At 43.0% G+C, this 17,500-nt stretch overlaps 1 protein-coding gene across 3 annotated transcripts in view; it reads right to left on the minus strand.

Moving 5' to 3' along the window:
- abr (ABR activator of RhoGEF and GTPase) overlaps positions 1 to 17,500 on the minus strand; it is a 387,908-nt gene that overhangs the window by 125,454 nt on the left and 244,954 nt on the right. For all 3 annotated transcript variants that reach the window (XM_083650474.1, XM_083650477.1, XM_083650475.1), the window contains 2 exons: positions 7,839 to 8,004; positions 433 to 552 (listed from right to left, as the gene is read on the minus strand). In XM_083650474.1, coding sequence (XP_083506600.1) covers positions 433 to 552; positions 7,839 to 8,004 — 286 coding nt within the window. The remainder of the gene's footprint in view (positions 1 to 432; positions 553 to 7,838; positions 8,005 to 17,500) is intronic.

Here is a 17,500-nt window from a genome sequence, read left to right on the forward strand (position 1 = left end):
GTGGGTCACTGCAACAGAAAATAATAGGATGTCAATAAAATAAAAATTGTATATCTTCATAGATAATTAAAAATTTCTATTGGCCATAAGACATTTTCTCTAAAGTGGCTATTGACAGATTTACAAATGTAAATATGCATCACTGGCTGTTACTAGATATACAGAGCAGATGTGCAAATCTGACTGTCATAAAACATAAATAAGTGGCCATATTTACTTACATATTTGTCAGGAATTGGCCCCTAATCATATAAAAACTTCAGAGATGAAATGATCTCACTGCTAGGATTTCTATTTTGGAAACCTTGATTGAACTTGGATAAGACTTGCCAGGCAGGAATTATTTTAAAAGACACATGTCTCCCTCTAGTGGTGACAGTTTGGCACTACAGCAGCATGGGGCCAGTGTGACAGTTGGTTCGGTTAGATTACCTTGCCATGTTTGTTGTGGATGCGGAAGGGGATGGTGGGGGAGTGCAGGAGCAGCCAGGACTCCTGCTCATTCATCTTTTTCCTTAGACGCTCCACACGGCTCTGGCCCTTTGGTGCTTTCTATATATACACACACACACACACACACACACACACACACACACACACACACACACACACACACACACACACACACACACACAAACACAGTAACATTTTCATTATACCATGACAAGCGGAACCACAGCTTAAGTTGTCACTGGAAGAGAAAGGGTTTTAATATGATGGCTGGTGAATATATTTTGAGTTTATGAGTTAGCGGTACTGACTTTTGCTGACCATTCTGTTATTAGATAGATAGATAGAGTACTTTATTCATCCCCGAGGGGAAATTCTGGCGTTACAGCAGCAGTAGCATCAATGACAGCAACAAGAGCATCAATGACAAGAGCATCAATGACATTAAACAATTAAACAATAATATCATATATATATATAATATAATATAATAAACATAATTATCTAGGCAATAATATCAACTCAACAATTATGACTGCTTCATTCAAAAAGTGTCTCCATCAAATCCCAACAAAATCAACCACCCGTGTCTGACTCCCAAGCTGCTGTCAACATCAAAGCGGCTTATCAGGATCGTTCGGGAAAGATTCTGGATGCGGCCCAGCGAGTGAACGCCTCGCTATGAGAGCCTTCATATAAGCCGAGGATCTCAGCTCTTGTGCGTATTGAAGGAAAACAAACACACACATCCTCTGGGCCCGGACCAGGAAGCTGTGAGTCAGAGCCTCGGCCGCAATCAGCCCAATCTCTTGGAGTCAACTCCTCCGACTCTAAAGATCAGCCTTGGTCGCTCACTGTGCCCTGGCTGGGTGACTTTAGCACTGTGTGAAGGGAATAACAGGAACCCACAGCTACAGTACTGTAGCCTTCACTGCTTTTGAGGCTATGAAGCGGAGGGGCGTGTTACAACACCCATCAATAACACAACATTTCAGGCGACAACGTTAACACTAACACTGCCTGAGGAAGACCTGCGTGGTTGAAACACGTTGCGTTTTGTTTGCCCGTAGTAGATTGAAGATATATTCTGTTTTGTAACTGCTTGTACACAGATATATTACTTCTTATTAAATATTGCCTAAAAAACTCCAAGTAGCTCCCTTTTCTTTCACTTTGTATACGCGACAAAGTGAGACACAATAACAATGGCCGAAATATTCCTATGTGGTTAAAAGGGCAACAAATGACGACGCTCCTGAAGCGCTGTTGCAAATCACAGCAACGGCAAAAATTGGGGAGCTCAGAGGAAGCAAACTGGTTTTTATTTCTCTATGCGTGAATTCCCACTTAGGGTTCCGGGTGTTCCCCGTGTCTGAGGAACTCCTGGATGTATTTTTGGATTTCATGTTTGTGTATGTTTTTATGTACACACTGACCAGTACCCTGTACTACGAAGCTATCTTAACAGACCCGCGATCTGTCACTTTGATCTGGTTTGACTGAACAGGATCAAAGCTATCTAGTTTAAGGATACTACGACGCTGGTTTTCTACTCGATAACTGAACCTGGGATCTGCCTGTGCACGCGCACGTTTTTCGCTCGTGCACAGGCACGCGTCCACGCGAAAGAGGTGCGCTAGCCAATCACATTATGAACAGCTGAGTTGATCCACGCCCACACCCATTTCCACACCCATTTCCTCGTTCAATGAAAGCGCAGTGCATGATCAGAGTTTTAGCGGATATTTAATGTATCCGCGATTTAATGTCAGAATGAAAATCTGCATTGGATAGTCTGCTGAAGGGCTGTCTAAAGCAGCAGCTTGTATTCACATCAGTCATTTGATTTACTTTGATCAGCGATTTCTGTCTGATACAGCTGCATTGATACAGCAGCAACAAATGTAAATGTGTAATCTCAGTCTATACATTTCCACAATCTGTAAGCCTATTTAGACCATAGATTTAGAAACGCATGCTCAATGAATAATGATCTCTATCACTCATGTGTGTGGTTGCACTGATCGAATAATTCATATATAAAATAGCCTAGTATAAAGCCTAATAGCCTAATATAAAAGAGAAAACTGCTGAACTGAATTGAGACGATGCGGGCATAGTTACCATTGATAAAAACTAGCCTATTTTTGCTCATATATTGGCATACAGCCTACAGGACACAGTTCCAGCTGAAAGATGCAAGAATAGCCTGTATATTTAGTATTGGGGCTATCCCATATTTATCCCATATCTATATTATATGTATAGGCTTTTCTGGCATGTAGGAGAATATCACCCTCACTCCATTTGAGGGTCCGTTCATGATATGCGCCGCGGTGATTAATAGTGATCATATTTCTCCACGCATCGTTGAGCTGTTAAGACATAAAGTGGTAAGTAGGCTTAATTTAATTATGTAGCCTACAGAGCCACGAATGTTTTGCTTGTTCTATTCTCAGTTGACTGCAATCTATTTTTCATATGGCGATCTTTGAATGGTGAGTGACTCCAGAGAGCCGATTATATGGGTCTCTCATGGATTTTGATCTTATCCTCTGAAGCTAACCTGGTCGCGACCAGGTTAGCTTTGCAGCGTCAGTTGCCATGGTGATTGAAAGTTAACTTGCTTTGTAGTACGGCTAAACCAGGTTTAAACTCAAACTTACTCGGATAAGGCATTAAACTAGCTTCGTAGTACAGGCTACAGAAGGGTTTCCCTAAATGCTATGTTACAGCTCACACCTTGACCTTGTGTGAGAAAAACAAATGCGGGGGTAATGAGCAATGTGTTTGGTAGGAGGTAGTTCCAGTAAGGCATGGTCGACATGGAGGAGGGGGGGGGGGGGGGGGTCTTTCTTGAAAGTCTGTTTATACAGTCAGTGTTCCAATTGTATTATACTGTAGGTAGAGATAACAGAGAAACTGATCAAAACAGATTCTACCATTCTCTAACGGTTAAAGGCAAGGCAGTATATATATATATATATATATATATATATATATATATATATATATATATATATATATATATATATATATGCATAAATACATACATACACAAATGTACAGTTGTGAAATGCCTTCAACTTAACGCTAGCGGATGTAACTCTGGATTAGCGTCACACTCTGTGATCCTTTCTTTTGTTTAGTAGATCCTATTCCTGCATGCGCTTCATGCTATTTCAGTTATACTGAGTCATACAGTTGCTGCGATGCTGTATTATTAACAATGCAAAGACTTGCTCTGCTTATTAGAAGGCGTTTTCAGACCAGAGGAACTTTTTCACAGTTCTAAGAACTGTTGGAGGAACTCCTATTTTATTGTGTCTGCACCGCAGGAACTGGGCATGACCATACTTCTTAGAACGCCATTTTGAGGCACTTTTTTTATACCTCCAAGAAACAAAGTAGTGACTAGGTACTCTCCCAGCACAAGAGGAAACCTTGAGTGACGCAACTTCTACTTCTATAAATGCCCCAGTGGTGCCGGAAGTACTTTTAGGTAGGGGGTGCTGTTAGGAAAGGACTCTCGGTGCTGCTCGCACCGAAGAAAATTTTACGTTTTTTGGACTTTCATCCATATTTAGAAGAATATTTAATTTTAAATTAACATTAGGATTATACTGTTGTGATGTCATTATTCAGTATCTTCTCCTTTTCTCACTCACTTTCATGTAAGCACCTGCTCTCCCTTTAGTCATTTTACACTACAACAGACAGCAACACAGGCATAAACACTGAAATTATTATTATTATTATGGAAAACCAGATTATGATGAAAATCAAACACTTTTGAAGAGAGAGCGTATGAAATAAGATTAGAGCTGGGAAGCACAAACTGTTTTTTAATGCATTTTGTTGGTGGTATAAACACAAGACAGCCAAATCCAACAATTTCGAAAATCCCATTTCTTGCCACCAGGGGGTGCTGCAGCACCCTCAGCACCCACCTTCCAGCTCCCTTGCGAGGCGGTAAGTATGAACTTTTTTCAGTTCTCGCCCCGACATGGTGGAATGAGCTCCCCCCTGCAGCTAGAATAGCCACATCTTTGCCCATATTTAAAAGAAAACTAAAAACTCATCTATTCACCATCCATTTTCCTATCTCTCCCTCTGCTGTTCATACACTGTAATAATCTGCACTCTTGATCATTTTTATCTATGCATATTTTTATCATGATCACATATTGTCTGTTTTAATCTATTTCCATTATTCTGCTATGTTTAATTGTGTAATGCAGTGGTTCCCAACCTACGGTACGCGTACCGTAGGTGGTACTTGCGCCCCCTGCTGGTGGTACTTGGAAGGCTCTGTGAATTTTTTTTTTTTTTTTTTTTTTAGTTTTTGTGCAAAATCCATGGTGGTCATTAGTAGTAGTTTTCAAACATGTGAAAGTGAAATAATAATAATAATTCTTAATATTATTGGCAGTGTTTCTCAAGGTAGGTGGTACTTGCGCCCCCCCCTGCTGGTGGTACTTGATCCCTGGAATCCCAATGTTTAAATTATGAAATAAACCCAACTTTAAAATCAATTGTAAAACATGTTTATCTATCAAAATAATACTACGAATGAAAATAAACTTGTGATCATTGAAATTGAGGTTTATTTTGTTGTCTTGAGATTTAGAAACAATTATTTGTTTCTGACGGACACTATACCTGTTGCGCATGCACAATTACCTGCCCGCCCCGCATGGTTACACAAGTGGTGAACAAAGAGAGGAGGGATGCTAAAGTGGATCAAAACGGGAGGGAATCGTAAAAGAGCTGTAGTAGAGGAGAGCAGCAACGATGAAGCACAAGGAGGTGAAGACAGCAGTCAACCCAGCACAAGTGCAGCTGCTGCAGGTTGCACATAGGCTGCAGGTTGGAATAAATTTGCCTCCTGCGTGAACTGTGCATAGCTGAATAGACTGTATTTTAACGTCGGTCATATGGTGGTACTTGGAGAGCCAACTACTTTCTCAGGTGGTACTTGGTGTAAAAAGGTTGGGAACCACTGTAATGTATTTTAATCTGTTGTACGTCGCTTTGGATAAAAGCGTCTGCTAAATGACAATAAAGTAAAGTAAAGTAAAGTATCATCACTAATGTCAACTTGCTATTTTTATTTTTGCATTCTAACTCTAGCTAGCTAATTTCTATCAGTCCCGCATTAACTCTCACTTGCTTTGCTGTGAAGCTACTAGCAGGTAACATGCTAATGGCCCGGCCGGCGTACATCGCTTCAGCGTTCCTATAGATCAGCGGTTCCCAACCTTTTTCGGCTCGTGACCCTATTTTGACGTCGTAAAAATCTAGGGACCCGCGACATTCAAATTCCGGTACACCATCGATAATGTCATCAGTGACATTGTCAGTGATGTCAAATAGTATGCTTCTTTTTACCTGCAGAATTCTGACTTTAGTCTCAAAACTCTGACTTTATTCTCAGAATCCTGATTTAAAGTTATAATCGGTTTTTATCTAAATAAAAAATATATAATTAACTCATTGAGTGCCAATGACGAATATCGTCGTCAATTCAAATAGTAACGTTGAGTGCCAATGATGACTAAAGTCGTCAATTGCGTTTTTTGACGGTGGGACGTGGATCAAAGCCTGATCCATCTCCTGTGAAAGTATGGTGGATGTTGAATGTGTAAAAGCTATTTTACGGACCCATTAGGTGGCGACAGTGCTCTCCAGATTAGAGAAAGGCGAGGAAAAAACAGAGAAGAAGTCATGGGGAAACGGAAATCGCATCGGTATGCATCGATATGCATGAAGCATAACGTTAGCTGTGCCTGTGAACAGCAGCCAATCTGCTGCCACAATTGAGCCCCTCCGTCTCCGCTGCGATAGCCCATCCGCATGATTAGTTGTGGAGTTGTTATTATTCTCAACTGGAAGCGATGGGAGCCGGTGACAAATACACGCGGAACGCTGTAAAAAAGCTGGATGTAGTGCACTTTTCAGTGCAGAGCAAAAGCAGCAGAGAGCCACCAGAGACACTCCCACGGAGGTGGGGTTTGCAGTTGAGCGGGGTGGGGCACGCAGGGCAGCATACAACACCGACCCAGACATACCCAGACAGCAGGACAGGATTGGCAAACACAAGCTAGAATATCTGATGCCCACCAGCAGTAAATCAAGACCAGCAAGAAGCTGCAACCAGCAGCGCACGCAGGGGCCAGCGCTGCTGGTTGCAGCTAAAAAATATTATTTTGCCAAACAAAATTCCTTTGTTTTCACTGTTTTATTGAAGGAAATTATTTTTGAGGTGTCACTACATCAGAAAATATTAGCTTCAGAGTCAGTCATGTGCTTGAAATGCTTCATTTCACAAAAGGCTGATTATCTCAGCTTCTAATTTGAAACGTCTGTTTTTGGTGAAATCAACCTATCTTCTCCGGCTCATAACTAAAGAACGGAAAATGATATCAATAAACTTTTTTTTGCTGATGATAGAAGAGAGACTCATTGTTCTTTGGGCGTGTTCGGTGTTTACATAACAGTAATATCACACAAAATTCTGTGGGCCTCGAGAAATCACTGAAAACGCTCTGAAACTCTGGCACTGGGAGCATCCGTTTTCCAAAAGTGGCTGGCACTCAATGAGTTAAGAGTCACTCACAATGTTGATTGAGGCTATGGTCCATTGATGGAAGCCTTTGCAGTATATAGTGACATTATGTGACATTAGTAATGTCACATAATGCAACACTGTTTGGATGTCACTTGCAATTACCCTCATCGCCATAGGTGTCACCCAAGAGAACAACGCTGAAATCTTAGAGATTATCACTTTAAACTCAGAAGTAAAAAAAAAATCACAAGTGACCATAATCATCTTCGGTAGCATTAAATTGGGTCTGGTGATGGTGGTAAAAAAAGAAAGAAAGAAAAAAGGCGACCCTATTTGAATTCCAGGCGACCCCACTTAGGATCGCGACCCTAAGGTTGGGAACCACTGCTATAGACCCTTTTCACAGTGACCATTTTGTGTCTACAAGGCAGGATAAACACAGGTGTACCAAAACATTAATTAGTGTTTCCAACTTCCAACGTCAAGGTGTTCCAGTGCTGGGGCCCTAGTTAGTGAGTTGATTGCACCTGTGTTAATCCTGCCTTTTAGACACAAAATGGCGGCTGTGAAAAGGGTCTATCGGCGGTGTGAATGCAAACAGAAAAAAAGCCCTTGAAGGTACAGTATGTAGTTCTCGGGGGAGCCCCCCAGTGGACAGTTCCTCTCAGAGTCGTCGCACTATTTGGTGCGAAAGCACCTAAAGTTTTCAGTCCCCCGTCTCAGCGTTAAAGCCACCCTTTCTGCTGATTTGACCCTCTAAGCCCTTCTCGAGGCTGGGTGTATACCCTGGATTGTCGGTCTGAGTCGGCAGGATTACCTTCTCCTTCTGGATCTCGCTCTTGATGACCGAGATCTTGATCTTCATCTCCTCGATCTCGTGCTCGGGCAGCACCTGGATGTGGGCGCAGTCGGAGTCTTCCAGGGTTTGGAGAACCAGGTCCGCCAGCGGGATGTACCACTTACACTCGTACTGCTGCTGACGCCTGCAGAGGGAGATAGGGAGGGGGGGAGGAGAGGAGAGGACAGGTGGAGAGGGAGAAGGAGAAACACAATTAATCAAACATAAATCATAAATCATAGTCATCATAGGGGGGCACGGTGGCTCAGTGGTAGAGCTGTCGCCTCGCAGTCAGAAGGTCCTGAGTTCGATTCTCGCCTGGGACACTGTGGGCGCTGTGGTTGTGTTCCCCCCCATATCTTCAGTGCCTACTGCCCAGGTGGAGTATCTCGTCGTAAGGGCCTTTCTGTCTGTGTGGAGTTTGCATGTTCTCCCCGTGCTCCCCCAGGGGGGTTCCTCCGTATATATAACCCCCCCCCCCATTAAAAACATGCAGAAGATCAGATCGTCATCGTCATCCGACCAGTGACGACAACATCCGAAGTCGGTCCCCGGGCGCTGTACGAGAAAGCGACCACTGCTCCTGGCCTGCCCCCCGGAGGAAAGGACAAAGCCAGGATGGGTTAAATGCAGAGGACAAATTTCACCGGCCACCGTCAGCATGTGTGTGTTGTGGCCCTCCGTGCATGTGTTGATTGTAATCGTGTGACAATAAAGACGGGCTTGTCCGTCTGAAATCATGTTTAAATCGTGTTTAAATCCTTCCATCACGCCTCGCTACACATAGCTACCTACATGCCAATAATGGTATTAAATCACTGCCTTATACAAATGCAGTGCTGTGAAGGAGTTTGATTATAATGTCAACAAATTGATTGAGAGCAGAAAGCTAGAGTCAGAAAAATTGAAATGAAGAGGAGAGCGAGGCAAAGTAGTAACTAATAATGACATCTTTGAATTTAAATAAAATGCTCCAAAATACATAAAATCTATCAAGATGGTGGGCTGTGTTCTAATTAAAGGTCAAAATTTGATCTCGATTGGGATGAACATCGCTAACAAATCCAGCCATTCTTACATTTCCCCAGCCACTATGGGATTGGAACCCGCTACCTGTCCGGTCACATTCACTCTTCCCTAAACTCTAGATCAGTGTTTCTCAACCTAGTCCTCAAGCACCCAAGTAGCTAGCCCTGTTCAGGTAGATCTGTCTCTTCTGCTCAACCAATCAGCATTAAGCCCTTAATTGGATCCGGTGTGTAAGGGTGTATTCACACCTGTAGCTTGTTTGCTTTGTTGTTGTTCCGATAATTGATACAATTGTTGCATTTGTGCATTGGTTCATTTGTATTCACACGGCCACAAATCAAACGGTCCAAATAGTATTCCAAGCATCCTGGATTGGAAAGTGGAATAGGCCCTTTTCACGGGGGGCATTTTGTGTCGAAAAAGCAGAATAAACACAGGTGCAAGCAAAACACTAATGAGGGTTTCCAAATTCCAATCATGGAAGTTGGAAACCCTCATTAGTGCTTTGCTTGCACCTGTGTTTACCCTGCCTTTTCGACACAAAATGGCCCCCGTGAGAAGGGTCTATATGCACATCCCCAGAACTCCTAAAAAATCTGGTGCTGGATCAAAAAAACACTCAAATTAAAGAAAAGAAATGTCCGGACACAGTATAATGCTGTCCCGTGCTTTAAGTTGTAGGGGATCATTAAAGCACGCAACATTATACTCTGTGCGAACATTTCTTTTCTTTGATTTAGGCGTCCTGGATTGGCTCGGGTGCGCGAGGAGAGACAGAGAGAAAGAGGGAGGGAGAAAGAACGAATCAGCGTGACGTCGCAACCACCCAGAAATGCGGAACCCCGTGGCAGTTAACTACCAGTAGTATGAGTTGTGCCAAACAAACGTTAATATCTCAAAAACTATATATCACATCGCTTATATATTTGACATTGTGAGCGAGAGCAGAATTAGCTCAAGAGTTTGATGTATAATATATGCATGTCGTGTTAAAGTTGTGTCAACTGTCACAGCTTTTAAAATGTAAACAGGGTCAGCCGGCTAGAGTCAGACACTCAAGCCTCCCAAAGCCCAGGCTCCAAGTCAAGTCAAGTCAAGTGAACTTTATTTATAGAGCATGTTTTACAGAGCATGTTTACAACGACCAAAGTGCTTCACAGATAAACACACTAAAATATAGAAACAACAAGTACAAATACAACTGCTACAGAGCAAGGTGCAATACAAGGTGCAACAGATACAAGTAATACAATAAACCAAGAATAACAACAATGTAGGTTGCCAGGAGGCAGGCTCAACTCAGGTCGAAGGCCAGGGAGAAAAGGTACATTTTGAGCAGGGATTTAAAAGCCTCTAGCGAAGGCTCTGTCTCCTCTAGTCTTGAGCCTGGTCCTAGGGACCTGCAGCAGCAGCTGGTCAGCTGACCTCAAGGCTCTGGATGGGGTATGGTGGCACAGGAGCTCGGCGAGGTACGGTGGTGCCAGCCCGTTTAGTGCTTTAAGAACAGTCAGCAGTCATTTAAAATCAATGCGGAAACGGACAGGAAGCCAGTGGATTGGTGTGATTGGTCGCGCTTCTTGGTGCCAGTGAGGAGTCGAGCAGCCGCATTCTGAACCAGCTGTAGGCGACGGAGCAATGACTGATCGATGCCAACATACAGCCAATTACAATAATCTAGCCGAGTTGTTATGAAGGCATGGATCACCCTCTCCAGAGGGCTGTACCACCAATGTTGTATAAGAAGATCCAGGATCTGTCCCTTGATCTGGTTTGGCTAAACCAGATAATTGCCATCTAGCTGGATTCTAGTTAAGTCATACCACGAATGTAGTTATCAACTCGTTAACTAGATCCAGGTTTTCTAATCGAGTTGAGAGCGCGTGCACATGAAAATGCCCGTGCACAGGAGCTCGTGCCCGCAAAAGAGGCGTGGTTTTTAACAACTAGCCAATCACAATGCAATATGGACTGCTCCAGCTTCTACTGTACAGCGCCAGACACACCTATTTCCTCATTCATTCAAAGCGCAAATCGTGAAGCTTTACTACGTATGTCAGAATCAAAATCCGCGTTGGATATTATTAGTCTGTTCCCGAATGACTGTCTAAAGTTACCACTTTTATTCACATCAGTAATTTCTTTGAAGAGCGGTTTGTGCCTCCACGTATCTAGAGCAGCTCAATTCACCCTCTCAATAAACTCAATAAAACCTGCATGTCTTTTTTGCAAGTGGAAGTAATGTGTAATCTATCTCAGTCTAAATCTCCAAAATCCATAGGCGTTTTTAGACCATTTAGGCTCAATGAATAATAATGATCTCATGATGTGTTTGGTCGCACTGATGGAATAATTCCTATAGGCTATCAATAGAAAAATAATGATAATAAAATCAAAAAAGGCTGCTGAACTGAATCGACACGGTACGTGCGGGCATATATTTCATTTATAAAAAATAGCCTATTTTGGTGTCACATATAGGCTATTGGCAGCAGAGCCGCATATCTCCATATTTCATACAAGGACTATGCTGGAAATAATATGAAGTTCAATCACATCATACAGGCCAAAAGCAACACAGTTGCAGCTGCAAAATGCAGGAGTAGCCTAGATATGAATAATCTGTGTGCAGGCGATCCCATATTAAATTGCTCAGATGTAGTAGGTTATTCTGGCATGTATGACCATGTCCAACCCAACGTCAGCCTCAGCTCCGTTGCGCACACGGCACCGTGCACTTTGGAGACGTTTATGTCACCTTTTTATGCCGGTTTAAGTGACATTTCTCCACTCACCATTCAGCTGCAATCGATCGGCGGGGTCAAACAACGTATCTAGCCTACTTGAGAGCACAAAAATCTATATATAAAAACATACAGTATTCCAAAGTGGTAAGTAGGGCTTAATTTAAATGTAGCCTGCAACAAGTGCAAGGCTTCAGTCCTCGATTAATTCAACAGGAACCATGTTTTTTTTTCTTTTTTCTTTTTCATTTGAATGCAATGCATTTTTCATATGGGGACCATATGAATGTTGTCTCGCTGTTTCCAGAGAGCTGATTGGTAAGAAGGTGGGTCTTTCATGGGTTTTGATCTTATCCTCTGAACTTAATCTGCTACAAAGCAGGTTAGCCGTAGAGCATAAGTTGCTATGATGATCTATCTCGGTAAGAAGTTAACTAGCATTGTGGTATGGCAAACCTAGGGTTAAACCTGAAGTTACCTCGCTAAGCCACTAATCTTGCTTCGTGGTACAGCCCTCTGGTCCCTCTGAGGAAGATAGGCCTCGGTCTTAGCTAGGAGTCTAAGCTGGAAAAAGCTGGTCCCATTGCAGTTTCCACCCAGTGACGCGGTTTGTTTACTAAAATGCTGCTCGGCTGATCTCTCGTATATAAGAGTTGAAAGAGTTTGTTTGTTTATTTTTTCCCCGCGAGGAAAGAGACACAGAGAGAAAGAGGGAGGGAGAGGGGGAGAAAGAGTTTATTTATTTATTTAAAATTGATTTAAATAGGACTGAATCCTGAACGATCGCATGAGCGAGGCTTGAACATGCCTTGAGCGTGACACTCGCGCGGCTGGTGTGAACGGCTTCGCCTGTTAACAAGGACGCCTAAATGAGAACGGCCACTAATGAGTCTTTCATTAGCATTCCTGGGTGCTGCTGCATCAACTCATTAACACATTCAGTGCCAGCGACGCCATATGGCGTCATTAGAAATTTACCGTAGAGTGCCAGCGACGCCAAATGGCGTCAATAACTCGATTTTTTTTTTTTGACGGGGGGGTGTCGATCTATGCCTCTTACATCGCCTCTTACAATATCAGAGGTATTGAATGTGTCTAACCTATTTTACAGAACCCTTAGGTGGCGACAGCGCTCTCCAGATGAGAGAACGTGGAGTGAAACACACAGAAGAAGTCATTGGGGGGAAGGAAATCGCATCGCATCCGTCCGTATGCAGCGGCTTCATTGAAGCAACGTTTAGCTGTGCCCCTGCAGCAGCCAATCTGCTATCACAATTGAGCACCTCGGTGTCCGCTGCAACAGCCTCCGTGTACGCTGCAACACCCATTTGCATGATCAGCCGTGGATTTGTTATTATTCTCAACTTGAAGCATGGGAGCTGGTACACGCGGCAGTAAAAAAGCAGGATCTAGCGGACTTTTTCAGTGCTGAGCACAGGCAGAGAAAACAGCAGAGCAGAGAGACACTCCTCCCACAACGGGGGGGGGGGGAGGAGGAGGGGGGGAGGTGGGCACGCAGAGCCAAGTACACAACACAGACCCAGACAGCAGGACAGGGTTGGCAAACGCAAGCCAGAATATCCGATGCCCACCAGCAGCAAAAGATCAGCAAGAAGCTGCAACCAGCAGCGCATGCAGGCGCCAGCGCTGCTGGTTTCAGCTAAAAATATTATTCTTCCAAACAAAATTCCCTTGCCTTCACTGTTTTATTGAAGGAAATTATTTTTGAGGTGTGACTACATCAGAAAATTAGCTTCAGAGTCAGTGATGTGCTTGAAATGTTTAATTTCACAAAAGGCTCATTATCTCAGCTCGTAGAAAAAAAGCTCTGTTTTTCGTTCAATCAAGCTATCTTCTCCGGCTCATAACTAAAGAACGGAAAATGGGATCAATAAACTTTTTTTTGCAGGTGATAGAAGAGAGTCTCATCGTTATTTGTGCGTGTTCAGTGTTTACATAGTAATTATTAAAGAAATTATATGACTGTTTTAAAATGCATTGCGGCCTATGTGGCACAGCAAGCAACCTTTTGCCCAAGGGCCGTGGCACTGAAAGTGTTAACACGGGAATGCCTTCATCAACTCATTAACACGGGAATGCCTTCATCAACTCATTAACACGGGAATGCCTTCATCAACTCATTAACATGGGAATGCCTTCATCAACTCATTAACACAGGAATGCCTTCATCAACTCATTAACACGGGAATGCCTTCATCAACTCATTAACACGGGAATGCCTTCATCAACTCATTAACACGGGAATGCCTTCATCAACTCATTAACACGGGAATGCCTTCTTTAACTCATTAACACGGGAATGCCTTCATCAACTCATTAACACGGGAATGCCTTCTTTAACTCATTAACACGGGGATGCCTTCATCAACTCATTAACACGGGAATGCCTTCATCAACTCATTAACACGGGAATGCCTTCATCAACTCATTAACACGGGGATGCCTTCATCAACTCATTAACACGGGAATGCCTTCTTTAACTCATTAACACGGGAATGCCTTCATCAACTCATTAACACGGGAATGCCTTCATCAACTCATTAACACGGGAATGCCTTCATCAACTCATTAACACGGGAATGCCTTCATCAACTCATTAACACGGGAATGCCTTCATCAACTCATTAACACGGGAATGCCTTCTTTAACTCATTAACACGGGAATGCCTTCATCAACTCATTAACACGGGAATGCCTTCATCAACTCATTAACACGGGAATGCCTTCTTTAACTCATTAACACGGGAATGCCTTCATCAACTCATTAACACGGGAATGCCTTCTTTAACTCATTAACACGGGAATGCCTTCATCAACTCATTAACACGGGAATGCCTTCATCAACTCATTAACACGGGAATGCCTTCATCAACTCATTAACACGGGAATGCCTTCATCAACTCATTAACATGGGAATGCCTTCATCAACTCATTAACACGGGAATGCCTTCATCAACTCATTAACACGGGAATGCCTTCATCAACTCATTAACACGGGAATGCCTTCATCAACTCATTAACACGGGAATGCCTTCTTTAACTCATTAACACGGGAATGCCTTCTTTAACTCATTAACACGGGAATGCCTTCATCAACTCATTAACACGGGAATGCCTTCATCAACTCATTAACACGGGAATGCCTTCATCAACTCATTAACACGGGAATGCCTTCTTTAACTCATTAACACGGGAATGCCTTCTTTAACTCATTAACACGGGAATGCCTTCATCAACTCATTAACACGGGAATGCCTTCATCAACTCATTAACACGGGAATGCCTTCTTTAACTCATTAACACGGGAATGCCTTCATCAACTCATTAACACGGGAATGCCTTCTTTAACTCATTAACACGGGAATGCCTTCATCAACTCATTAACTCATTCACCGCCAAAGACGTCTTTGACGTGTTATCAGGAATAGCCATCCACGCCAAAGACGTGTTTGACGTGTTTTTGTTTTTATTAGTGCAGCGCGTAGTTCAAAGACTTCCCCAGCCTGTGACATGTTATCAGGTCCCTGCCCTCAAAGACAAGCCGAGAACACGTTAACAAACACATACCGCAGCTGTTGTTTTGAAATGAGCAGGAGGAAAAACAGAAAACAGAGAAACGCGCTTCCTTGTGCAGAGAGGAGAAACGCCATTGAAACACCCCTCGGCGCGCTGCACGAGCTGGTCGGCTTGCTGCAGGGCAGCGGACATCGATCAGTTGTTCGCGGTAGTCAAACCCGTGACCAACATGATCGATCCTGGTCCCTGGACCCCGTTCCTGTGTGCCACCCCGAAAGAGACGAGACGGAGTCACAACTTTGTGAGCAGGAGGAGAACAGCAGCCTCGCCACAGAAATTGCTTTCACACAGAGCCAAGCAGCACGGCCACTTTCCTGTCGAGGGCGAGGAAGACTGGACTCCAATGCGACAGGACCCGGATGATCTCGCGGTAAGGAGTGTGTGTGTGTGTGTGTGTGTGTGTGTGTGTGTGTGTGTGTGTGTGTGTGTGTGTGAGAGAGACTACACTGATCTCTGCATTCTATGATCGTATAGTTTACTGAGACACTACTAGTACACTACACTGTCTCTGTACTAAATGTGATTATATAGTTTACTGAGGATATGTTGCTTTTATTTCAGATGAGGAGCCGATTGTGAGCCCACATCTCAGAATGAGGTCAGGATGGTCATTTAGGTCTGCTAAATGACGAAATGTAATGTAATGTAAAGAGACACACATGGGCCCCGCGCACACACACACACATTCACACTCACTCACACTGAGTAAACTGTATTGTTGAATGTAAAAAAAGCACTTCATGTATATATATATATATATATATATATATATATTTTTTTTTGTCATTTGTGTCATAACGAATAATATTTACATGTCTGATGTCAATACAGTTCAAAATAAAAGAATTGAGAGCGAGTTCTGCCTGAGATTGTGTCTTTTACAAAAATGCAATTTTCTGCAATTTCTCTTCTCAGAGAGACCTTTTTGATGAAAACAGGGTGTATATAAATGGCTATAAGTAGAGTACAGAACATGCTAAAAGCTCACTTTTTTTTCCTGGTGAACCCAGAGACGTACATCTTCATTTTGAGGTATTGCAAATCACTTTGGTGCTAATAGATAATTTACTGTGGGTCTTGAAAGATGACCAACAATTATGAAAATCTTTGGCCTGTGCTAAATATTGGCAGTCCTAAACTGGCCATGAATGAGTTAACACGGGAATGCCTTCATCAACTCATTAACACGGGAATGCCTTCATCAACTCATTAACACGGGAATGCCTTCATCAACTCATTAACACGGGAATGCCTTCATCAACTCATTAACACGGGAATGCCTTCATCAGGAAGCTAAACTGAGCACAGAGGCTTGATGGCCAAATATGGAACATGCAAACAACATAATAAAGGGAAACATCCGGGAAGCTAAACTGATGATAATACAGATGATGGTTTTACTGGGAAAGGGGTCTATTCTCTGGATCCAAACATCTAAAGCTCATTTAGATTATGTCGTCTCCAGTTCACTGTCAATAGTGTATGTTGAGGTTGTGTACTGTAATCTGGTGACAGTGACGACTAGAGGCTTGGTTCAAAGATCAATGTGAGCAACGTGAATTCTGTTTAAGGGCACATTTTTAACTCCATAGCTGTGAAGGCTACACCAGGGATACTTCAACTTGCTTTGCCCGGGGGCCTCTTTCGTGAAATGATAGAAGGCCAGGGGGGGGCCAGTTAATAAACAAACAATATAAATTTTTCTGTAGCGGATTGTAGGTTTTTGGGGTGTCAGCCGGAGTTTAGTCTGACAATGTTGTGCACACCGGATAGTTAGTTAGGTTAAGTTAGTTAGGTTAAGTACATACATAAGTGCCTGGGTAGGGAGCAGACGGCAGTATTTCACAATTTAGCAGCTAAATTATAGATTATTGAAATATATTCCATATTCCAGACTGAAATGCTATAACAGAAGTGGAGTATTGGCCAGAATGACATGAACATTTGGACACTTATTCAGCGGGTATCTTGCATGTTGCTTTCAGGTGCACTGTAAAAAAAAAGAAAAAAAAAAAAAAAAAAAAAAAAATGCAATTCCATCCACACAGGGGGCGGCGGGGGGGCGCAAGTTGAGTATCACGGGGCTACATGTGCATCAGCCTGACTAAACTCATGCTTGTAGCATGCGACGTGCGTAAATTTTATTGACTTGGTTGGATCATTTTCAAAGCTTATCCAGGGAATTTAGCAGCACATGAAAGATGGCTCATTCCTTTCTTCACCATCCAGGTACACTCATGATCCCCCCCCCCCCGCCCCCAAGCCATTTCCTTC

The sequence above is a fragment of the Poromitra crassiceps genome (assembly GCF_964638095.1).
Source record: "Poromitra crassiceps genome assembly, chromosome: 1".
NCBI classification, from domain to species: Eukaryota; Metazoa; Chordata; class Actinopteri; order Beryciformes; family Melamphaidae; genus Poromitra; species Poromitra crassiceps.